The sequence below is a fragment of the Dicentrarchus labrax genome, unplaced genomic scaffold, assembly GCF_905237075.1.
Source record: "Dicentrarchus labrax unplaced genomic scaffold, dlabrax2021, whole genome shotgun sequence".
NCBI classification, from domain to species: domain Eukaryota; kingdom Metazoa; phylum Chordata; class Actinopteri; family Moronidae; genus Dicentrarchus; species Dicentrarchus labrax.
The window spans coordinates 18,442,038-18,467,389 of record NW_026136710.1 but is presented as its reverse complement, the minus strand read 5'-3'; the positions used below and the strand labels follow the sequence as shown (position 1 = coordinate 18,467,389).

General features: G+C 38.2%; 3 protein-coding genes across 13 annotated transcripts in view; 1 reads left to right on the top strand and 2 right to left on the bottom strand.

Moving 5' to 3' along the window:
- Nucleotides 1–1,053, bottom strand: part of si:ch211-127i16.2 (probable flavin-containing monoamine oxidase A) — a 38,559-nt gene extending 37,506 nt beyond the window's left edge. The window contains exons 1-2 of the mRNA XM_051413465.1: nucleotides 736–1,053; nucleotides 515–602 (exon numbers count right to left, since the gene is read on the bottom strand). Of these exons, the coding sequence (XP_051269425.1) occupies nucleotides 515–602; nucleotides 736–853 (206 nt within the window). The 5' untranslated portion in view covers nucleotides 854–1,053. The remainder of the gene's footprint in view (nucleotides 1–514; nucleotides 603–735) is intronic.
- Nucleotides 1,054–4,432: 3,379 nt separating this feature from the next.
- On the top strand, nucleotides 4,433–20,221 carry LOC127370947 (coxsackievirus and adenovirus receptor homolog). The gene is made up of 8 exons (XM_051413466.1): nucleotides 4,433–4,549; nucleotides 4,724–4,833; nucleotides 5,605–5,780; nucleotides 6,736–6,940; nucleotides 10,059–10,211; nucleotides 11,112–11,234; nucleotides 13,330–13,471; nucleotides 19,688–20,221. The coding sequence occupies exons 2-8, from the start codon at nucleotides 4,731–4,733 to the stop codon at nucleotides 19,902–19,904; spliced, it is 1,119 nt and encodes a 372-aa protein (XP_051269426.1). The 5' UTR covers nucleotides 4,433–4,549; nucleotides 4,724–4,730; the 3' UTR covers nucleotides 19,905–20,221.
- An 86-nt stretch (nucleotides 20,222–20,307) lies between these two features.
- vav2 (vav 2 guanine nucleotide exchange factor) overlaps nucleotides 20,308–25,352 on the bottom strand; it is a 193,193-nt gene continuing 188,148 nt past the window's right edge. For 6 of the 11 annotated variants that reach the window (XM_051413450.1, XM_051413454.1, XM_051413451.1 and 3 more), the window contains 3 exons: nucleotides 24,589–24,675; nucleotides 23,982–24,136; nucleotides 20,308–22,726 (listed from right to left, as the gene is read on the bottom strand). In XM_051413450.1, the coding sequence (XP_051269410.1) occupies nucleotides 22,679–22,726; nucleotides 23,982–24,136; nucleotides 24,589–24,675 (290 nt within the window). In that variant the 3' untranslated portion in view covers nucleotides 20,308–22,678. The remainder of the gene's footprint in view (nucleotides 22,727–23,981; nucleotides 24,137–24,588; nucleotides 24,676–25,352) is intronic. The other 5 variants (XM_051413452.1, XM_051413459.1, XM_051413460.1 and 2 more) reach the window with 2 other exon arrangements.

Here is a 25,352-nt window from a genome sequence, read left to right as displayed (position 1 = left end):
AAGTGCATCACATTCAGTCGGCAGGTTCAAACCCAGAACCCTCTTGCTGTCAGGTGACAGTGCTAACCACCAGGTGTCCATCAAAAAGTAAATTTATAACAATTATAATGCGGATGAAGGTCGTTTTTCTAACTGAGGTCAGATTTTCTGCCTGTTCTGACTTTACAAGCCCTAATGATTTAATGATGAAGTTCATCTTCAGTGTTTCCTTTGACTCCATAATGAACTGGTGAAATGTCTGACTGACTTTGAACTGCATACTAGCAGCTCACTTCAAAATCACTGCTGTTAGATTGCTTGCTTTGCCATATGTTCAGTGCAACTCTGCTGCAAGTTCAAATGGCTTTCAGAAAACAAAATAACAAATTCCTGTCAAGAGCAAAATATTACACTGTCTCCTAGAAACATACATAATCACACACCAGAAACATAAATAGCAATGTGATTTCAACTGGATTGACCCTTGAAATGTTACTACTTTGTTATTCTTGTAGTTTTTGACTTTGAACATTACCTTCCGACCCACTGTCCTCCAAAGTCCCAACGATCAACACCATTGGCAGCCGGTATTTCAGTAGACAGTGTGCGACCTCCCACCCGATCTGCATGGCAACACCAGACACGACTTAGAGCAATGCCTCTTTTCAGCAATAACACAACTGAAAGCATTCACTATAAAATGACCCACCACTTCAAGTTACCAATTGCTTTTACTAATGATATACTTTTACAAACCTTTTCCTTCCACTATCAGTATTCTCAACTTGGCATTCCTTTTTTTGAGCAAATGAGCTGCACTCAGTCCAGACAGTCCAGCGCCAACAATAATAACGTCCCATATTTCTGCAGTCATAGTCAAGCTGAAGTGCTGAAGTTCTTTGTGCCAACTTAGTGTGTACTGGTAAACAGTGGAATCAGGAACAGAAATCCGACTTGTATTCCCTTTTCTTCTCCGTATCAGTTAGGTTATCTTGCAAAGCCTGGGCTGCTTTCGTAACAGTGCACTTTGGAACTGTGAACAACTGTTGAGTGTGTGACCTACTTGGCAGAGACTGGGCTGTACAAATCCCAGCAATAAAGGAAGCCGGAAGAAGGCTTTTGAACAGTAGAGGTGTCTTCAGAATTAACACTTGACTTGTCTTGTCACACATTGTCATAGTAATTAAGTTATTCTGTTAACAAGCAATAGGTGTGTAATACCAGAGTGTTAATTTTATGGAATTATAAGTTAGTATGCTGTCAGAGGTGACTTAATGTGAGTCAAGTTAGTCTGAACTGAAAGTCATACTGGACCATGTTGTCTTTTTAACAACTTCAGCTCCAAGACAAGCCTGAAAGAAGCAATATGTGCCAAACAACCCAACTCTAACTATCTGAAAATAAAAATATTTTTTTCAGTACTTTATTGACTAACTCTGAATGGGATATAATAATAATAAGTAATTCAGTGGTTCTCAGCCATTTTGATGCCAAAGACCTTCAGATTGATACACAAGAGGCTTCATATCTGTATTTGATAATATGACACAATACAGTACTATGGAAATTAAAAATAAATAGGTGCCTGAGCTTGAAGAACATATTGAAATTTACCACATGGAAAAACCTTAACCCAGTTGAAAATGTTTTTTTTTGACCCCATACTAAATGGCAAAAAGAAATCCAGTTCTAGCGAGAGACTGCTGGAGGAAGGAGAATAATCTGCAAATTACTAGTTGTCTTTTGGTTGTGTACCAAGTTGATGGACTTCTGGACCGAAGTCTTTTCATAAATGGTGCTCTGCAGATATCCCTGCAAATGAATCCTAATGCTGCAGTATGGGGAGTAATCCCAAAAGATTATAGACATTCATCCTTATTAAATATTCTTTTGAGGAAATGTATTACATTGGCTCAGTGAGAATGCACCTTCCACAGGAAATGGGCAAACAGATTAAAATGTATGAAATGGAAAACATTTGTCCACAAAATGAAGCTTTTGAACTCATTGGAGTGAAACAAAAGAAATCAACCAAGTGAATGTAAATGTTGAGTCATAATGCAACTCTGTATAAATCAATGTACTCTTATTTACTCAGATATATTTTCTGTTTTTTGGTCTCATTTCTACAGATATATTTGTAAGTATATAATTTAATAATATTAATATATATAATTTTTGCAAACTGCTTTGAGTAAATTAAAATAAATCATATAATAAAGTAAAATATCAGGCATGTGGCGGTGCAAATCACTGTGGTTAGTAGTTGGATTTGCATAAGGCAAGACACCAAAGCCAAACTGTGCGTGCCAAACAAACAAACAGTCAGTTAGTCGGGTCAGGGGCATGACAGTGTATTCTGTCTGTGTTGTGAGAACTAGCACTTTGAGTTTCACTTGGCTGGTTTATTTTCTTCCAATCAGAGAAATCTTCCAAAACGACAAGGACATTCAGATCTGAAGAATAGCTGAACTTCATTTGAAAAATGGTATTGAGATATTATAACACAGTTACATAAAAAGCATGCCAGCAAGGGTTGGTGAAACAAGTAAGAGTTATATGTAAATTTTTTCCAGGACTCGTGTATCCAAGCAATGAAACTCCCTGCTGTATTCGCTTGGATTGCCTGTTTTCTTGAGTCTTTGTTTATTTTTCTCCACTAAAGCTGTTTTCTAGCTCAAGAAACATTAGTCCCAGAGGAGCCAAACTTGGCATGTAGGTGTGTATGGTGTCCAACTACTAAGGCGAGGCCAAAAACTCATGTTGTACAATGTTTACACACATTTGTGTTTTTTTATTTAATGGTGATGATAACTGTGTGGTCTTGGGTGTTTTATTTATCATTTGAAAGCTGGTGAGCTTGCTAGCTCAGTAATGAACATTAACAGTTTTAACTGTGAGTAGGTATGTGTCCCAATTACCTGTTCTGTTTAGCATTTGATTCAAAGTTGGTAAAATACCTAGAGCAAACAACTGCTTGTTTGTGCATCCAGCAGACTTGAAGCAACAGTAGCATTAATTTGCAGTCGTATTTCTGTGCACCTGATGAAATATAATAATATTCACTCTACACTTCCCAGCTCTCTACCATAATGGACAAGCAATACTTGCAGAGGGATGATACTCCATAACATACGTACTGTATAACATAGCTGAACTGTGTTTTGTTGTACTGGTACCTACTGTGTGCAGAGTTAATTCTAATCTAACCTAACCTCATTTTTGTTCATATTAAAGTTAAAAGTGAGTAGTTTAGTAGTTAGTTAGTAGTTTTATTCTTTTAAAGCACTGAAATATAATGCAACTCATTTCTGTATTGCTTTCTGTAATACTGTCTTGAAAGTAGTTGTTTATATGAACTGAGCCGCTCAAATCTTAAAAAGAGTGGGTGTGTGGGGGTCAGAGAGGAGTTTAGCTGGTTTTTAGATGGATCTGGCTCTGTGTCTGACAAGTCTACTTTAGCAGCTGGTGGCTATAAATAAAAATTGTTTTTTAAAAAAGAATTGCCCAAAGCTTGTGAAATAAATGTGGTGACTACAAGAGAAAATTCACATAAAAATGTAAAAGAAGTGTTTGATATTTTAATACAACTGGAGATAAAGCTCTTTATCCTTCATCGCTAATCCATTTTCTACATGTTTCCACTGAAGGGCACCCCACCGTTTCTTATTTGTAATGGCTGTGTCCCTTTAGATTTGGCACAGAGATAAGCTTTGTAGTTTTTTTTCATACATCCTGGTAATGTTTACAAACCTCACTGGCTGAACAACCAGTTCCTTGTCACTTGAGACCTCGCATGCTCTCTTTGTCTTCCTTATTACTTGAAACCACGGACATCTGACAAATGAGACGTGCTAAAGTGGTGTATGGTGTATTGTGTATGCAACAAATGAGAGGGCAGTGTACAATAGCTGTGTGTTTCCTTGTGCAGGTGGAGGCAGATGATTTTTTTCTTCTTTTATTTAAAGTTTAAAGTTTTGAACTGTCATTTCTTTGTTTTGTTTGCTTTTTATCCAAATAAATGAACAGTTAATGACTGATGGGAAAGTGTGAAAGGAATTCAAGCATTAATTGCTGCGGACAAAGCAGCATTGTGTCGCATATGTTTTGGTTTCAGTACACACAAATTAGCACCTTGAGTTTCCAACCACCTTATCAGTAGAAACCCCGGCATATTGTATGGTCGGTCCCTAGTTTCAATTGTTTACCAAAGGTCTGTGTCTTATTATTCAGCTGCCAAGCTACTCATTTCCTTAAACACATTTCCATTGGTTTTATCTAATTTGACTGAAATCTTATTTTACATCATTTTGTTATCTTTGGTTTTCATACTTACAGATACTTAACAATTTGGCGTTAAGGGTAATATTAACAGCTGAATAGTAAAACAGAGGGAAACCCTTGGTAAACAGGTAAAACAGGTGGAGCAACTATCCAATCGGAAGGATTCATGGTAATGAGAAGGAAGTAAAGGAGGAGCTCCCTGCAAAGCAAGAGGATCAGGCAGCACCCTGCTGCTTATTCCTTTGTATTCTATTACCAGACGTTTGGATGTAGTATCTGCATGCAGGTAATATCAATATAAACTTTTGTCATTTCTCCTAATTTTTTCTCTAAGCGCACAGTTCTTAACAATTCAGAAAACCAATTTCACTCGCATATATTATACATGTTAAGACACTGTACTGCCTGTCTGTTTGAATCTCAGTCATTTTGACCACTTGCTCTTAATGATTTTTAACAGGGCCGCTATGTTCAGACAAAGCTGCAGTCGTTTGAGGTCAGCGTTCTTCCTCAGCTCCCCGCCCTGGTTGTCTGCCTTCTTGTTATGCACGGCGAGTCTCTTGAGCACAGGTAAGTACAGACATACAAGCACATAAAGACAAGCGCACACATACAGGCACAGAGAGCTGCTGCACTGTATTGTTATTGCGAGGTATTGAATGAAGCATCTTGCATGTCTCTGTTAAACTTCGCTGAGCTGAAGGCCTCAGTGGTGTAAGCTTCACCACATGTTACCATGGCGCTCACTGTCTGTCCAATCAGGTTTTGAGATTATGCCTCCAGACGATTGTTGATGTCCCTCATGTTGTTTGGATTTGAGCTCATATGTTAGCTTGTTTTTTCTTCAGGGTGGGGCTCTTAGACTGCAGATCTTATATACACATCTAGTTTGAAAAAAGGAAATTTGGAAATGTTCTAAAGGCTACAGTGATATCTTTTTATATCCCTTTGAAAGCCAATTTGAGTGTAATTCCAGTTTTCATATTATGTGTTTTGTCTCAAGACTTTTAATGTGTCTCTATAATCCAAACAGAATCAGGCAAATTGATATTTAATTGTACTTCCTCCTCAAGCCATTTTTTATTCCTGTGTGGCATTTGAGTGCAACTATTGTCTTTGTGTTTTTGTTTTCAGCCAGGCCTCCTCCTTTAAATAATATGTACAGATATTAAATGTATCCATAAAAATGTGTGCATGGAAACTATGAACTCTGGCTACTGTGCAAAAAGGCTCTGCTGAATGACAGCACATAATATTTATCCTTCAGGATTACAATAAGGGATTATGAAACAGCTATTATGTGTCTGTAATTAATTTCAAGACTTGTATGAATTTCTATAGAACTGAAATATACTCTCGGGATGGAGGTGACGTCCACAGGTCCACAGACTATCCAGAAGGCTGAGGGAGAGAGTGTGACTTTGGGCTGCAGTTACACACCGAGCCCTTCTGACAGCGGAGAGCTTGACATTGAATGGTCTGTGGTCAGTCCAGACACCACGCAGAAAGACCAGATGGTAAGAAGTAGAGTGATAATGGTGCAAATATTGTAAATATGTAAATACACATATGTAGGGTCACTTGTTAAGGCAACCTTTTGTGTGTGTGTGTGTGTGTGTGTGTGTGTGTGTGTGTGTGTGTGTTCCAGTAATTTCCACTAACATCCTATGTGGTACAAATCTTTGGCAAGATATAAAAATATCCTACAATAAAACAGTAAATGTATTCATTGATTCTTGGAAAAATATGTACATTGCCTGCATTTTTGTATTTTCAGCAGACCTGCTGTGCACTCACTATTGAGACTAACTATAGGTTATGCAAACAAATGATTGGCTTTAATCAAATAGTGTACCAATTGAATGCTTTCTGTCCATACAACCTTGCCAGGACCAGTTTCTTTAAAACATCTCATTCACATCTGAAATGTCCAACTCTTTCATCTTCATGTGATGTACTTGTGTCTAAATCAGAATTCAAGAGACTGAAGTGTGGATGAACTCCTACCACCTTTTTAATTTCACGGAATTAGTTGTTTATCCCATTTGCCTTTTAAATTAAATGAGTCATTAGTGTTGGAGACATGAAGGGATGTTTTTTTGCTAATCTCTGCCCTTAGGCAGCAGACACTGGATCACAGTCAATACAAGGATTGACCAGGTCCATTATGTGCTGCTTTAGACAAGTGACCAGTACAAATTATTGATTAATGTGCAAGTTAAATGCTTTATATTGCACATTTAAACAGTACAGTCCTTACCAGCTCTTCATTCAAATTGATCTAAATATTTATCTACTGCAAAGTTAAAGCTTTCTTTATCAATGTTTAACCAATAGGGGACAGATGAACTCACAAATGTTTCATTTAATATTGATAGGGAAAACATTGTTGAATATACATTTAGTCAGTTAACATAAATTAAAAGTGTCACTGAGAGCATTGTTGACTCTTTGTGTTTTGTTTTCCATCAGCTCATGTCCTATACCAGTGGCACTAAATATGTCCACAGCAACCATGCGCTTGCAAAAGGACTCAGCTTTGCTGCTCGTGACCCTTCAATGGGCGATGCTTCACTCTCTATCTCCCTGCTGTCGCCTGCACATAGTGCTACCTACCAGTGTAAAGTGAAGAAATCCCCTGGAGTGGACATGCGCAAGGTGTCAGTGGTGGTAATGGGTAAGACTGGGCATTGGGTTGCATCCTGGGGTTAACATATGTCACCTAGCTACATTATTTATGTCACCTCTGACAACTATGGTACTGTTTGGTTTTAAGGAAAAGGAAGCTGCACATATTCACTCTTAATATTGTGGGATGTGTATTTTACTGAAGAAGGTCACATTTCCTTGTCACATGCCAGTATGCATTACAAAATTTGCAACAAAGAAAATTGACTACAACACTACTACAATGATTCCATTCTCTGTATCCATAAGTGGCAAGGATGGAAAGAGTGCCAGAATCTTTTGCTCAAGTTCTTAAAGTAAAAGAAAAATTATTTGTGTGAAAATGTACTCAGATAAAAGTAAAAAGTAGGTCAGTTAAAATGTACTCTGAGTGAATGTTACTGCATTATGTTTTTGAAAGTTGTTTAAGGGGGGGTTATGATGATGATGATGATGATGATGATGATGATGATGATGATGATGATAATGTTATATGATATGAATATTAGGCTAAAGTGCATTAGCATGTAGTGGGACAGTATTGCAGAGTAAGACTAGACTACATAAATTAAAGAACATGCCACTTTAAAGGCAGAATAATGCATCACCAAGGCAGAAACACAGATGTATAAACAATATACACTCATTGGCAGCTACAAGCCACAAACACACACATTAAAGCTAAAAGACAGTCTGCACACACTGCACTGCATAGACCACGCACACATAATGCAACTTTGCTAGGCAAACGCAGTGGTTGTTGATGTCCTCTCTCCGGGAGTGAGTTACATCCATCAGTGAGTTTGGTTTGTGCACTACACGGCACCAAACCGCTCTAGGTTACAACTTTCATCTCTTTCAGTTCATTCACACTATGCTTAATATAACCTCTGTCAACCTCTCTTGTCCCACTGCAGTCCTTAACATTTTCAATAACTTTTGAGTTGAATGAGTGCTCAGCAGGGACTATCAAAGCAGCAACTCCTTCTCTGCTGCAGCTACAGATGTGGCGATTCTCTTTTGTTCCATTCTCACGTGGTTCATCATGAATTTTCATGTGAACTTTTTCACTCTCTAACTGAATTGAATTGTAGTGAGGTAAGAAAAAGAAAAGAAAGAAAAATATGTATACTTACACGTAAAGTAACTTGAAAAAACTTTCAAGGAGCAAGGAGAGTAAATCGTTATTTCCACCCCCTATTAGTGCTTTGTAGAGGTTAGTTTTGTTAAAGGTCTCATGGAAATCAAGGGATTTTTACCAGTCAGGTTTTGTTCCATAAAAGAAATATGTTTTATTCAGTGAGAAATTGCTCCATAAATTTGTGTCAAATTGCACAATTTGTGTTTTTCCTTTTTTTTTTTTTCGCTTCAAGAAGTACAATTCATGTCCTCACATAACAGCCAAAACTACAATTTTCACAGTCTTCATCAGCACATGGATTTTGGCTTAATCTGCTGATGGAGCAAACAGACATAGCTGCATTGATAGAGATAGTTATGGTCACAGTTTGACCACTAAACTTAAAGTCTAAAAGAATTAAGTGAAGGAAGAAGTTCATAACTGATGGATACAGATTGAGCAGTTGATCAGAAACTAAAAAAAAAGCCAGAAATCACACCTGAAGCCATTTGTCAGTGTATTCAGTCTTAAAATTTGCTAGAGGGTTAAAGTAATTTACTTGATTCTAGTTCAACTCATCTTGTCTGAAAAGTATGAGCAGAGTAGAAAGTGGAGTGGAGTATGTCACTCATTGGGAGATTTACAGAATACTGTATTATATATTTTTAAGACCCCAGTTGTGAGATCCAGGGGAAAAGAAGCTCAATAATTCATAATTAATAATTAACCGGGTGTTAAAGAAAGAGAGAAAACAGAATGATTTGTACTGACAAACTATTTATTTAAACGTCAAAAAAGAGGAGTTCAATATTATCATAAAGTGACTTCCTTAAAAATAGGAAGTGTCAACCATTTTAACAAAATAGATGAACTAAACAAACCAACCACTGGTCCAACAAATAAATATGAATATCACTCTCCCTCCACTGAGGGAGTGATAAAAATAGCACACGATACACAGCACCACACGGCTCTGCTTCGCAAGCGACGTACAGCACACATCTGGCGGTTTGGCCCACTGGCCTTGTCTTTGTTTTAAAGCAATCAGCATAATTGCTAAAACTACTACAGGTGTGCTTGACCAGTCGCAGGGGAGGGCGGTACCTGGAACAGGCCACAGGACAGAGCAGAGGCAAAACACACCATACTCCTAACATATATTAACACAAAATACAATATAATTTTCTTATTTTTAATTATTTATTTCACCATCATCTACAAGAAACATTCAAAATGTCCACATGTTTGAGGCAGATTTTCTGATTAATGGAAGCATTTATTTTGCATAGTCCATGCAGCAGCTTAAATTAACCTTATTATTGTAACCTGTATTTCTCAGGTCTTTACATTCACACTCTTAGTATAAAAGCTCTATCAGCTGAAATCACCTCCCCTTTGATGAAAACAAGCAGAGTGTATCATAAATATCAATAGCAAAGCCTCACACATCAATATACAGCCTCTAAGTGCTTTCATGCCTTTCATGCTAACAGCACAACAGACAGTCCTGAAACTAACAAGTCATTTAATAGCTCATGTTCTTCGTATGATCCAGATCAGGAATGTGGCTTAGAAAATGTATGAATAATGAATTACTTGACATTCCTATTTTTTCTTGTGCACATGCAGGATAATGCACTTAAGTGTGTGAAATGTTGTTGTTCAAATTACCCTATTGTTGTAACATAATCAATCAAGCCTTAATTGCTGCCAATTTATATCCATTTAAAAACAGGACACTACTCCATGCTCGCCATGTCAATTTTAAGCTTACATTCCATATAGATTTTGATGTTCAAATATATATTTATAATGTGTAATGAAGGCATTATATATTTAATAAGATTTTTGAGCAATGTTCGTATAAAAACATCTAATGTGTGAATCTGCAAGCCAGAATCAAAATGGTTCCTCCCATTTCATCCTAAAGCCATAAAGCTGTACAGTTTTTTCAAGAATTGGAATGGAAGTGGCAGCGTGAAATTATCTATTTGTTGTATGATTTCAGTGAAGCCGTCTGTGCCTAAATGCTGGGTGGAGGGAGGGGAGCTGGTCGGCGAAGCTGTGTCGCTGCACTGCCAGTCTGCAAAAGGCTCCACTCCTTTGAAATACACATGGAGGAGAGAAAGTGCACGCCCCATGCCTGCTCCAGCCACACAGAGTAAGCGTGACCTCTGCTGACGTCATGATGCTACTACACATCAAAGAGAATGTGTGTGTGTGTGTGTGTGTGTGTGTGTGCGTGTGTGTGTTGGCTTGTTTTATTGTATTTGTGGGGTCCAGTAGCTGCAAGCCCACTATACTTGTGGCGTCTGACAGGTTTGTGGGGACCGGAATGCTGGACACTACAAGTTTAAAGGGCTGTTTGAGGGTTAAAATGATGGTTAAGGTTAGGGTAAAGGGGCTAGGGAATGCATTATGTCACTGATATTCCCCACGAATATAGCAACACAAGAATGTAATTATTCTTTATGTAATTCATTCTGTGTAAGCAAAACTCAGTGAAACCCTTTTCTTGTTGAATATACAGTACATGCTTATTATTTTGGTTTTTCATTTTCAAGATGAGAGAATCTAATAATAATGTTTATTCCGATTTTTCAATTATGTGAAAATGATCGAAAATCAAGGTAAAAACCTGATGAAAAGATAATGATGTGCAGCACAACACCTTGTAGCTTAGTGTTTACTTACTTTCAGGGACTCTTAGAGGGTGTATAACTAGCAGATCATTTGCATTTTCTCTCTAATTTCTTTTCACTCACTTTTCAACACAAAACATTCCCTAAAACTCAAAATAGTTTACTGTAAACTGCATTGATCAGTGTCGGAGACACAAGAAGTTTTTGCTGCAAGCAGACATAACAGGTGGAAATCTGTGAGCAGGTGTCCTTTTTAAAAATCATCATATTTTTAAGTGATAATTTGTGAGCCCTAAGTATGCATCACTTTCTGCTTGTAGAGAAACCTGCTAGCATCCCTATTTTCAAGATGCTGAATGTACAGCATATGTAGCCAACATGTGTTAATCTGCGTTGTGTGGGTGTGTATGTTCTCTCAGACAGCGTGACTGGGGAGCTGAAAATCACCAACCACTCGCAGAGCTTTGCAGGAATCTACCTCTGTGAGGTGAACAATGCTGTTGGAGCCGAACACTGCAGGATCAACCTGAAAGTGAACAAACGTAAGAGGAACGCACCCCCTTCACACACATTGTTCCTGTTCACGCATGACACACTCATGCTATCATGAAAGACCTAGATTTCATCCTCTTAAGTCTTCTCTCTTTGTAGTCGTGCCACAATCTCCCCCATTGCTCCACTTCTCACTCACACAGGGTTTCTTAACTATGGCGCTCCGAAGCATCAGTGTGTCCTAATTATGTTGTCTAATGATGACAGGAGGTCACAGTCAATGGCAAAAAAATGTCTTTGTTCACAGAAGACTAAACCTTTTTGGCCATCCACTCTTCATCGCTGACTTCCTGCTGTTGAGACACCAAGTCACATGAGTGATGCTGAAATGATTCCACTGCCTTTTCCCTATTAGCCATATAAATTTAATGAAACAAGAAATAAACAGCAACAGAAAATAAGTGGACCTCTGAACAGCTCTGAATAAGACAGACAGAGAAATACCAGAACTGTCTCACAGGGAATGAATCTTCTGTAAGTGCTCCAGCAGGGAGTACAGTCAGTGATTCAGCATACCATTATGGAATAAATCATCTCTGGGTTTAGACTCCAACAAGCCCTCTCCATTCTGCAGATCCATAAAATGAGTTTGTCTTTGTGTGCCTCATGATCTGTGGAGCAGGGCCCCATATTACATCTTGTTGAGTCCATAACTTCCAGTCGTAGTGCTCAGACTTTTGGCTTTAGGCAGGGAATCATTCCTTTTTACTTCAAGTGCATGGGGCTGTCCTAGACCAGAGGTTCCAACCCTTAAGCTCGGGACCCCTCTGCAACGGATTTGCAAGATCATTTACAAGATATTCTAGAAATAGATCAAGGTTGTGACAGGAAAAAAAATCCCTTTTCTTTTTAGATTTTTCTCCAGTGTTTATTTTTCTGTGATATATTTAAAAAATCTATGGGCCTTTACAAATATTTCCCCCTCCACTCAAAAATATTTTCTTTTTGTTCCTACGTCTGGATGTTTAAGCTTCGCTGTGCAGAATAATATATGTACAGAGTTTTACACTAGAAGGATTTTTTTCACATTCACCTGCTTAAAGTTTTTTTGATGCTAACTAGAAATCCGTTTTTAAGGGGCCTACAAGCATTATTTCACATATCACGAATAGTTTGGAAGACAATCCTCATCCAGTATGTAACTTATATAAGTGTGATGTGGAAACTTGCACACATACAATGAGAATAAACTTTGCAGTGATGCAGGAGACAAAAACAGGAGACAAAAACTTTTAGTACAAAATTAGCATATTCATTTAATTAGGCAGAAGATACATTTTTAAGGATTTTAATGGAATTATACATATTTTGTGGGGGGAAAAAACACTATTGCTCCAAGCAGACTATTTGTATATATGTCTTAATATTCTTCTCTGGAAGACAATATCACTCTTGGTCTGAGGCTAACATGCTTTATCATAATATATAGCCATAAGGCCTTAAAAGAATAATGATATTTTTTCCGAAATGCACTTGTTTGCTTTCGTGCTGAGGGTGAGATGAGAAGGTGGATACCACGCCCAGCCAAGAAATAGTTTGGTTATGTGTTCGAAGTCTTCAGGAAGAGGTTCAGCACACAACATCCCCTGTAAAACCACATTGGGATATTTTTACACTGTACACTGTACAGGTTAAACAAACAAGATGCAATGTGTTCATTAATGAGCTAGTTGGGAAATTGGACGGAGCCAGGCTAGGTATTTTTCCTATTTCCAGTCTTTGTGCTGAACTAAGCTAACCAACTGCTAGCAATAGCTTCATATATAACTTACAGATAACAGTTGCATTGCTCTTCTTATCTAACTCTTGCCAAAAAAAAGCAACAACATAGAAATTAAATTCATTTCATGAAAAGTTGACATTTTGGCAAAACATCATTGATTTTCATTGGACACTGATAATACAATCTGTGTTGAGGTGTTGTCAGGAGGCAATCTTTAACTTTAAAGGGTCACCATCCAAAATAAGCCAGGAACCACTAGAGAATAAGAATAATACAGTATAATGGATTCTTCACCCTTTGTTCTTTTCTGCCACAAAGCTTCTGAGGGAATAGTTTTCTTATTATTCATACTGATTTTACAGCTCCAAACAGAGCAGCTGTGATAGTCGGCACCATTGTGGGTTCTCTGCTCCTCATCTTCATCCTGCTGGTCTTCCTCGGGCTTCTCTACTGGAAGTTGAGCAACAGACATCACTATGAGAAGGAGTTTTCCAATGACATCAGGTACCGTACAGCTCTGCAGCTCCAACAGAGACAGTAGGGCACAGTTAAAGGTGTTGGCAGCTTGGCGGTTAGACAAAGTAAATGAACTGCAGCAGGAAGGGAACAAATCCACACACAACCTGGCAAGTTTCTCCTTGTGTTAATTGATCGCCAAAAAAGTCCCATGAGTAAGAAACTCCTGCCTCTGTTGGTGTTGTGTTTTGTCAGCTTGTGAGTTTATGTTAAAAGGCGTGCACGTTTGGATAAAACATTATTGTGTGCACTTTGTGGGACATTTTACACAACTGCATAAATTAATTAAAATAAATTAATTGGCTTCACAAGCGAGAACAGTCGTCAACCACCGAACTTTAAAAGACAGAGAGGCAATTATAATATGTGCATTACAAGATATACAACCACACAGATCAAAGAAATTAGGAATAAGAAAAGAAACATAGTCTTTCTTGAAACCTAGTCTTTATTTAAATCCAGGAAAGAAACGGGAATGGAGAAAAGTAGTTTTACTTAAGACTCTTTGAGATAACAGTCTAGTCCTCTCAGGCAGGGTACAATCTCATATGAAGCCTCACATTGTGTAGGACAATTTGATGAAATCCTTTTGAAATCCAAGGTTATGCGTGGCTTTAGGTGCAGAAACAAACCGTTTTTATTCAGGTACATTGATGCAAATATAACATTATAAATAACATCAGTTCCGTTGTATGCTTCATCTGAAAGCCTGAGTTTGGATTCATTAAAAGTTTCCAACTCTTTGTTCTTGTTGAATCTCCGTCTTTCTTTACAGTTGGAAACTTGAGAGGCTCTCTAGTGTCGACAAACATTCTTGGTTGTTCTTGTCTTCTACTTGCAGCATTAATATACAGTTGATTAAATCTTGAAAAAACACTGGAAAGTGACATTTCTGAATAATGGTAACAAAATCCGCCAGCATCTCTAATGCTCACGAATCAATGTGTTATATCTCATTTGTTTAATCCACACAAACAAAACGCAGTAAACAACACTTTGCCACTTTATAGGGCTTATGTGCCGAACTAATTTTTGGCTCTGAGAAGTTGCCAGGCAACCAGACAAGGCTCCAGAAGTTGCTGTGCCTGGCAATAAAATAGTGTGACACATAAACCTCAGTAAAACAGCAAATTATTTTTTACAAAATTAACAAATGAGATGCAATGCCTTGATCAGTGAACTTCAGGTGCTATTACGCATTTTGTAACCCTAGACAAAGCTATATGTTTCCCTGTTTCCAGTCTTTGTGCTAAGCTAAGAGCTAACCTGCTGCTGGCTGTGGCCTTATATTTGAAGAAAACAGGGGTATCAATCTTGTCATCTGACTCTCCCCCAAAAAGTAAATAAGTAATATACACACTAGCTATTGTTTTGAGTGGTCCATTGGTGTTGTTATATGGTGTTGTTATATCAAGGGACCACTCAGAATGTTGTGGGTCAAATTGGATTTGGCTGTTCAGTATGAAGATTTGACTATTCGTTCGACATCAGATTTTCACACAGAGAAATTAAAGTGTGCATCCTGCTCATTGTTCAGTTATGAAATCTCAGCGCACCACAGAGCATCTCTCTTGCCGGGCTGCTGCAAGAGTGAATGATACAAAAGTGGTTTAGCCGACTTCACTGACAGAGCAGTGGGGCAGCCGCTCCATTAACTACTATTCTTCTCTGCTTCCATCACAGTTAGTTCTGTGGTTTGATGGCATTTTGAGACTTGGTTTGTAAAGTTCAAAGTCTGCCTTGCTGTTGCTTGGTGTACAATGATGCAGCTAAAAAAAACATGCACAGATTCGACTGAGAAAATGAAGAATACTCGTGGTCTTCTCGCCCGATTATTAGAATCTTTAACTTATCAGGGGAAACCGTAGTGACAACTATCCACTTTTCTTTAATGCAGGCAAAAGGTTCAACTCCATCTGCTCTCCCATCAACATCCTGCACATTTGGAAAATATTTCAACATGTCTTTAAGGTCTTAAGGTGAATGTGAAGGTTTTGCCTTACCACCATGCATATACTAGCTAGCTGTTTATATGGCAGGAGAAAAATCTAGCACAGTTACGTAAATCTGATGTTGTTTTCGAGATTTATTTTTTTAATTTTGCATTTAAGGCAGGCAGCACAGTTTGCCCACTGCCCTGTCTATACAGGCTTCTATATAAAAATAAACAATATAAGAAATGCATATTAAAGTCAATCAAAGCAAACTCTAAATGTAACATACCCCTTAGAACTAAATGGTAGAGATCAATAGATCTCATGCCTAGAGGTACTGCCATTTGTTGTTGTTTAGGAAAAAGTTAGATAGTTATTTTATGACAAAGCAAGTCAAGTTATTCATAAAGCATCTTTTCAAAAATACTGAAAGTGCTTTATGTAAAGCAAAGGATAACGCTGCATTAGGATAACATACAAAAACACATTGCTTTGACTTCTTTCTTTCTTTCTTCTTCTATTTGTTTATGGTTTGAATATCTGAGAAAACCTCTTAAAGTAAAAAGTATATTAGTATAAAATATATTTGGTTTGTGTCGGGTTTAAACCTAAGGATGCTGGCAAACCGCAATTTCAAGAGCTCATGCGGTTGCCCTTGAAGGATGGAGCCATACAACAACCACTCAGGACAGAACGTAACATTTATAGCAACAGAGCTTTGAGTAGGTCTATCAGGTTTCACCACCTTTAGTTCAACAAGTAGCTAAAAGGTCAAGATGCTGACCAAAAAGCACAACGTTACAGGTTCCAGCCCTGTCAGGGATTGTTGTCGTATCTCTCATTTCCTTTTATCCTGTCGTCTCTTTATAAAAGTCTTAGAATGAACGTTTTTGATATTTGTTTTGGAGTAATTATTATTGATGGTGATATTGGTGTACTACAGTGTGTAATATTTAGTGGCCTCTTACTGTGTGGTTGCAGATTGCAGCTAACTTAATGCCCCTCGCCTCACCCTCCCCTTCCAAGCATGTAGGAGAAACTACGATGTCAAATAGCAATATGCTCTTAGTATTCAGTATGGTGGACATCTAATTTCGGGACAAAACTCCACAGTCCACAGGTGCAAGTATGTAATTTGCAAATTTTCACTTGTAAATTCTTGAGCTGATATTATTTTAGTTGAGATCTCTCTCCTCCACTGGAACAGTGCAAACTGTGTAACTAGTTGAAAAGGGCAGCATGGGACAGTGTGTCTCAACAGAAGACCCTAGTTCAGACTTTTTCAGGTCCTGTGTCTGTGCACATGATGCAACGCTGCTCCGGGGCCAACGTCTGTAGCTGACCTCTCGTCCTGACATCTCTGAGAGGACTTTTCCTTTAGCAAATAAACAGTGTTCTCCAAAAAATGTTTGGAGTTATGCTTCATATGCAGTTGAAAACAACCCACATGCTTTCAAAGTAGATGTGAAATGGGAGCGGTGTCAGTGTGGGAGGACAGTGTTATGTACTGGAGACAGAGAAGCACTTCAAGCCACAATCCTGACACGGACTCTCTCCATATCTGCGACATACAGGAGTTCAACTTTCTTCACAAGACTGTGGCATCTTAGTGAGAAGCTCACAGGAGAGAGATGGGAATCATTTGAGCCATTATAACAATAGTTCCCCTCACATCTGTCAGATAGAATGCTCAAGATGAAAAGTAAACACTACCGCTTGAGAGGGGGGAAACAAGTTCAGAGATGAGTCATGCAGAGTATCAAATCAGTTCAAGTAGCTACTGTATTCTCTGCGTCTAAAGAAATACATTAATACAGTGAGAAAAATAAGACTCCAACCCTGCATCAGGACCAATACGTCAGAGCTGTAAGTGCACATTTGAACATGAAATACACCAATAAATATATATACATATAAATGTACACTGAAAAGCAGACTGATAAATCTATACAACATCAACAGCTTTATCTTAGTGTAAAGGGCAATCCACACAGGAAGTATTCTTCTAAACTTTTTTTTGTCACATCCAGACACACTTCTGCTAATAGAAATGTCACAATCCACATCAACTCTGACCACCTGCTGACTGGACAGATGGTTCTGAGCACAGTGGTTACGCCATAAGGACTTGAAATCAGTGTGGTGTGTAACATCTGGTGTAAATTTGGGGTAAAACGGTGGTAAATTATATTAAACCCACAATAACAGATGTCTGGCCACTTTGGGGCAGCGGGAACAAGCAGCAAACTGTTTGATGTGTGGGACAGGTAGCGCACAGCGGGTTTATCAGAACCTTTCCATTGAACAGTGCTGTATCGTGAAACACCACTAGTGAGACACAACCAAAACGGTAAATTTGCAGACCATAAAACCAAAACAGAAAGAAGAAAGATGCCATAAAGCTTCATAGGGGAGATATGGAAACCTGTGATGATTAGTGTATCTGAGGGATTGTCATTATGAGCTTCATTTTCCACATTAATCATTTGATTCATTGTTACTATAAAAATCGTATTTATCTAGCAGGTTTAAAAAAGTACGTAAGTAAAAAATATGCAGTATATAGCATGTCTAAATAAGTAATTAATATATTTCATTAAAGTAGCTTAAAAGAAGTAATTAAAGAAGTACAAACCACAGGCATACTGGAAGGATTTTACAGTTGCTCAGTGAAGCAAACATTTTAAATATAGTTCTTTCCAAAACATTTATTAGTAATAGCAAATTGCCTTTTAATATGCAAATTAACAAATCATAAAATGCCATAAAAGTCTGTATGAAGCCACAGCCATAAAAAAAAAACTAGTTAATTTTCTTTGCATGATAATTGTTTTTACGCAAAAGGATAAGAGAAATAACTTCACTGGCAGAGCACAACAACCCCGGAAATGCCCTAAAACTAGATACCTAATTGGTGTTTAATTTACTTTACTGTATTTGTTTTGTACACATTCTGCTTCACAGCAGGCACACACCATACACCCAAGAATCACAGCCTCCATGCACGCTATTTCCCACTTCACTTTAACAAAAGCAAATGTATTCCCTTTACCAGAGTCTTTGGCTTCCAGAGGAGCAGAAAATGCCAAAGTCGATCAGTTGTGCGGGTGTTCTCTTTGACAGAGGAGCAGATCCCAGCTGGTACTGCAAAGTTACATAAATGCAGAATGCAAAGTAGCTTCTAAGCTTATGTGTTGGCAGCGGTGTTGACGAGGGAAGATTCTATTGTATGCTTTTTGTCAGTTTGCTGGTTGAAATCAACACCAGAGTTAATTTTATCCTTCAGTAGTATAGAAGAAGTTAAAGCAGGGTTTCAGCAAGAGTACGCGCTCTTGAATGAATGCTCAATGCTCTCCAAACAGACAACAACAAAGATTTATGCCTTTCACCTACAAGGCATTAGAAAATAGATGTACATCCACTGTGGTAAATATGGATACCAAAGCCCGAAAAACAATCTGGTTCTCAGTTATCAAACCCTAAATAACAGCAGGTTCAGTGTACAGTGGACGTTAAGTAGTGCTAAAATTATGAATTAATTTATCAGTTAATTGTTACACGGAAATTAACATGTTTAATAATCGATTCATCTTTCAAGTTGTGTATCAAGACAAAAATGCAATCTTGTGAGTGTTTGCTGAATTTCCCTCTTTTATGATTGATGATTGTAAATGTAACACCTTTAAGCTGCATTTCCCGTCACCTTGGAAATATCACTATTTTGTGTCATTTTACTGACTAAACAATGATTTGATTGTAAAAATGATGATTCCCTTATAGGTAGTATGTTGTCTAGTTACCTGAACGCCTGTATCTCTGTTTATTTTTTAAGGCCACAATGGAAATAAGACATAATATACTTAAATAAGTCATCCATGACATTTTGTAGCAGTGTGTAGGATTTAGTGGCCTCTTACAGTGTGGTTACAGATTGCAGCCAACTGAATACCCCTCGCATTACCCTTCCCTTCCAAGCATGTAGTAAAAACTACAATGGCTGCAAAAAATGCAAAGGCCTTGTCTAGAGCCAGTGTTTAACTGAGCCCATTTCATTGAAAGTGCAGCTCTACCCCAAAATTTGTTTCACAGCCCTGATTTCATATTGTGAAAGCTCACTCCATAAACTCAGCCTCTACAGTTGCCTTCTAAGCCATACCATGTAATAAATCAAGCACCAGTTCTCTAAATTTTAATTTAAATGACTGAACTGAAATGATTGGTAGTAAAATCCTTTAACGCTGTTGTTCTGTTCCGCTCCGATATCAAACAGGGAGGACGCTCCACCTCCTGAGAGCCGCCCGGTCAGTCGCCATAGGAGCCGGAACGGCAGTCAGCACCCACAGGTCACTTACTGCCAGGTCGATGGGACTGAGATGAGCTCTTTTAATGAAGGACACACACACACTCCCTCCAGCAACAGCCACGGACACACACCAGTCAAACACACACCAGTCGAATATGACAGCAAGTACGGATACGCAGTCTGAAGATTAACAACAAAGCTGAACTGAGAAGGATTTAGCTCTAATTGTAATGTTTTAATAGAAGATTCAACACAGTTTGGACACTTGAAACTGAATCAAAGCTGTGCAGTGTGATCAATTTATAACATTGTTCATGTTAATTACTTCAATATAATCTCAGTCACTTAAGAAGTTTTCTTCCTTTTATTACTGTAGCACTATTATCTTTCAGACTCTGTAAAGAAAACTATAAATATAAAAAAAACCATGAAAACAAAGACTTTATTCTTTGTTCTTTTTTTATCTACACACTGAAATAAACCGTTTTCGGGAATTTTTAAGTGGAAGTTTGGATGTTTTTGTCATTTGCAATGGAACACAGAAAACTCAAAATACATCTCAAAATTCAAAAGGATTCAGTCTCAAATTTAAACCAAAAGAGAAATATTTATTTCATGATAGACCTCATTTGGAAATACTCAACCATTCAAAAAAAAATGTACACGATTAAGTACTTATTTTTTCGAGGATGTATTGACAGGAGTTGAAAAATCAATAGCCACATGCAATGGGTTTTTTCCACTACATAAACAGCGACTAGACCCCACCCTCCCCTCATTCTAGACAACATGGAGGCCTCCTGTGGGTCCCCCTCACACAGTGGTAGGACTTTGTGTTTTTTTGGGGCGGTCAGCCATTGTAATAACACACATCATAGACAGTCAAAAGTTTAGAAACTAAACAAATCAGCATCTTCTGCTCCATTAAGTCTTCGTGAAACAGCCAGAGTTGATGTGCTCAGTGTTTGCACTTTACTTTTCAGTGAGGTGTATGAATGAGAGTTAGTTCAAATAGATTTTTTTTGCAGCAAGACGACAGTCTTCATTTTATGAAAACAGCTGTTTTCCATAATTTCCAATCCCTAGAAAAGCAATTCTTATTTTTTCCCCCTTTTGTTTGCTGTGAAATTTTCTAAGACAAAAGACAATTCAGTGTCAGCTCCAAGCAATATATCAATACTGAAATGTGTAGGTGGAAGATATGAAGGTTAAAGGTTAGACCATGTAAATAGAGTTAGAGTCAATGCACTGTATATGAATATAAATGCAAACAAAACTGTAACTTTTTAAGAAAGCTGAGTTGACAGGGTCAGTAAACATTGGAATATCTGCATAACTAGAATTAGAAAATTGTCTGGTACATCTACGCTTTCAATAGAAAACTTGTAAATGTAAATCTGCAAAAGTATTTACTTTATGGCACTAGGAAATTACTGGAAGCAAATGTAAGCACTGAGCACTGCACCCCTAGAAAATCACAAAATGATTAAGGGCTCCTTCTGTGGATTCATGTTAATTAGCACACAAAGTTTTCCTTCAGATTCAAAATCCTCTGACACTATTTAATTTTCACCAGTCTGCACAGCACCAAAATGGATTTCACACATGGAAACTGATTAACATTAAGAGGGAAAAAAGCCCGTCACCTGATCATCTGTAAAAATAAGGCAAGGTACAAAACTCATAACAATCGACTCCATGCAGACATTAAAACATGGCTGAATTTGGCTTCAAATTATATTAAAAAAAATGTTGGTCCAGTTCCTTAAAAACTTAAAAAATAATCTTGATTCTGTGCAAAAAAACAAAATTGCAAAATTCAAACAATAAAACAATGAACACCGAGATTTGAAAGTGTAAAGTGGTAGTTGAGTGGAATGTCTTGATGTTTCCCTTTCGCATCCAGCTGATTGCACCATTAGACTTGTGACGCCAAGGCCGACGAGAACTGTGTATGTGATTGTTGTTGGCTATAAAAACCATCCGACTGTCCCTGTGAGTCCATCCGGTCACCAGTTGTGATAAGTTTAATGCTTCACCATCTTGTTTTTGAGGGCTCAGAAGGCGAGCCGTCTTCAGTATGTTGTATAAGTGCCTCTCCCCTCCTTTAGTAATAGTAATGTCCTCTGGACGTGGACAAACTGTCTTTTAGGGGATGGCAATGTTCTTTTACTGGCTGATGTTGAGGTTCAGTAAGCGACCATTCTTCAAAGGCACCGTACTGTACATTGGTGTGTGTGTGTGTGTGTGTGTGTGTGTGTGTGTGTGTGTGTGTGTGTGTGTGTGTGTGTGTTTGTGTGGGCCGCACATGGGCACATGCATACAGGAGAAGTAAAACCAGTCAACAAAGTCGATTCCCTCCACTGGTGTCAGCCCACAAGGCATCACCATGACAACTAAGGCAAAATCTCTCAACATGAAAACAGAGCATCTGTTTTTTTTTTCCGTTTTTTTTTTCCTTATTTTAGTTTTTATCATCTGATTCCTTGCTGTTACTAAAATCAACTTCCCCCACAATAATCAATAGTAATGATAATAATCTCTATTCAATAAATTATCTATACTGTACAATTATTTCACCTCGCATAGACCTGCAACAAAGGGGAGCCTTTTTCAAAGTAAAGCTATCCACAGTCAGTTTCTGCTGTGTCCTCAATAGTTCAATAAAGCCTCTGCAGCGCACACACAGGCTGACAGACAGAAAGCCAGTTTCCTGTACAGAAATTAAACAGGACATCCGCCAAAAGAAAAGAAAAAAACAAATCCAAACAAAAGCAAAGCTGATGCATAATTGAAGATAGAGAAACAAGGGTAGAAACACTCACTGAAAAATGAGTATCCAGCAAAAACAACAACAAAAAAGTTATTTTCCTGGAGAGAGTGAGTAATTTCTCTGAGAACAGTAGATTGAAGATGGTTCCTGATTTAAAGGGAGCCAGGCCAGCAAACACCCGTGCCTTACTGCACTCCTTCTTCATCCACGTAGGTTGAGGGAAACCATCCAATCTGAAACATAGAACATTAATTAACAGAGATATAAACTCTTTCATTTTTGCACATGTAAACAAATTGTGTTAATTGAGTTCATTCAGACACCTTTTTACACCCAGCTTAGCTGTATATGCAGTAAGATAAACAAATGGTAACACTAAATTGAATCCATTTATGCGCAGCATGAAAGCATTAGACCAAGGCCACTCACAATGCTTTGCTCTAATTGGCCGGAGGTTGTGCATTATTTTCAGATAACTGCACAACTCAGATGGAGCAGGATCATCTCTGTTCTAAAAAATATTTGAAGGCTTCTTCAGATACTATTTCAACGGTTGCTAGGCAACAACTTCTCGTCCTTGTTGGAATAGTAAGTGATAGTGAAGTAATAAAGAAGACAACAAACACAATAATGTATTTAAAGAGCATAGAAATATTATTTTTGTCACTGGCATGAAGTCATTGGAAAAGTGGGATAATGCCCTCTGATCTATGGGAAATATAACGCACTCATTGAAACCTGCATGTCGTTTCAAAGTTGTGTCCCAGATCAAGGGAACCTTGTTGCTGCATGGGCTCTTCTGTAGCCAGTGGCCAGTGTGACTGCATTTACACCTGTCTGAAAACCCCAGGTTCAAATGGGTTCTAACAGATTAACATTAGATTTGACATTTAATAAGACATGGTCTTGCAGTGACAAAGATGAACTTGTCATCTAAACATTTCCATAAAGGTCCTTAGTAAAGTTAGAACACCGGACTGCACAGCAGACTACAACCCAGTTATTTGTGCAGCACGGTACAATAGTTAAGTGGGTACACTCACTCTGGCTCCACAGCAACACATTAACACTGTCAAATTTATAACCTAATGGGGAACATCCCCGAGAATAAAAAGCTGACATCACATTGCAGTTTTACTGCCAGCCTATTAAACTGGCACATTTCCCAGCAGCTAGGCTTTTACTTTTCTCTTTCAACCACCTCTTTTAGGAGTGCTTTAATATCAATGGTTTAATTGTTAAATTCAGTAACTCTGGCATCCACAAAAGCAGTGCTGTACTTTTGATGTAGAGTGCCTAAATACTTGGTTTTGTCTTATGCCGTAACTCAATGAACCCAGCAGTGGGATCTGTTTTTAATCAAATGTAGAACAGTACTAATCTACAAACATTAGCAGCACCTAACACGTGGGACTTTCAGTCTGGCTCCATTATTGTCCTGATCAGTTTAAACATCCACAAATGAACCCAGTTTCATGGTTTACTCACTCGCCCGTTGGCCTCTCCTTTCCACCAGCCCTGGTCCCCACCGATCTTGCTGTAAATTTTGACTATGTCTCCTTCTCGCAGTGACAGCTCTCTCATGTCTCGTGCTGCAAAGTTATACCTGGCCACTGCTGTACTGACCACCCGAGGAGTAAACACTGTGAAAATGGAAACAATAGGAGCTCAGTCCATTCATATTGTATGAATTGAACAGCTTATTTCACACAGTTTTGTACATAATACAATACCTAAAGCTATTCATCATTGGTATTAGGTTGATAGGGGAACAGTTACTGGACAAAATGGTAATAATTAGTTCTAAATGATGAGAAGAAAGATGGTCAGTTTAGTGTTCAGCATGACATAATGCAGCCTCACAATGATAAACGAGCATGATGGGAAAGGACAAGTTGTTTCATCATGGGAGAGGAAATTGGTTTTCTTTTCTTCATTTAATGAGGGAAGTGTCATCCTGGGAAGAATTAAAATGTTCCACTTAATGAAAAGAGCACCACAGAGAAGAATTTAACAAGGTCGAAAGCGCAGAGGCTTATTATGAAATTACAGGCGATGAGGACAACAGGAGCAAGAAAAGAAAGACAAAGAGTACCTGACCAAAAGGGAGCTGAGCTCTGAGAGGAGAAGTTGAGGCCCTGTGGACTGAGGAAGGAGAAGTTGTAGGAGGCGCAGGTGGCTGCTGAGAGGAGAAGAGAAAGAGGAGGAAATACGGCTGGAAAACATTTTGAGGAGCATGCATGCAGAGCTGAAGCCAGAGAAGCAGAGTTTAAAAAGGAGAGCTTTTGCATTGAAGTTGTGTGTCTCTTAAAGACAGGGTTCTGTTTTTATGATCATTAATCTTGATCATTTTGTTGTCATGATTGGACTGCTTTAGTGGTGTGACTGAAACAGTTTGCATATTGCAAATAGGATCAGTGTGTAGGATTTAGTGGCATCTAGCGGTGAGAATGCAGATTGCAACCAAGTGAAAACCCCTGACTCAACCTGCGAAAAAACACTAGGGCCAGTGTTTGATTTGTCCGTTCTTGGCTACTGTAGAAACATGGTGGTTTAACATGGTGGAGATGGCTAAGGTAACGGAAACAATTCAAATTTTCATGATACACTAATGAAATACCAACAAAATTACATTCCATTTCTGCCAATAGATCATCTAAAATGTTACACACTGCACCTTTAATTGTTGCATGTAGATACAGTGTGACTATACTTACTTTACTGCCCCTTACAATAAACAATCATCAGTTTTGAATTATTGTACAACAATGGTGACAACAGAACACATAAAGGCCGTCTGACTTTTAATGTGTGAAACATGAAATAAAAAGTGACTACTACTACTCTATTCTTTGCATC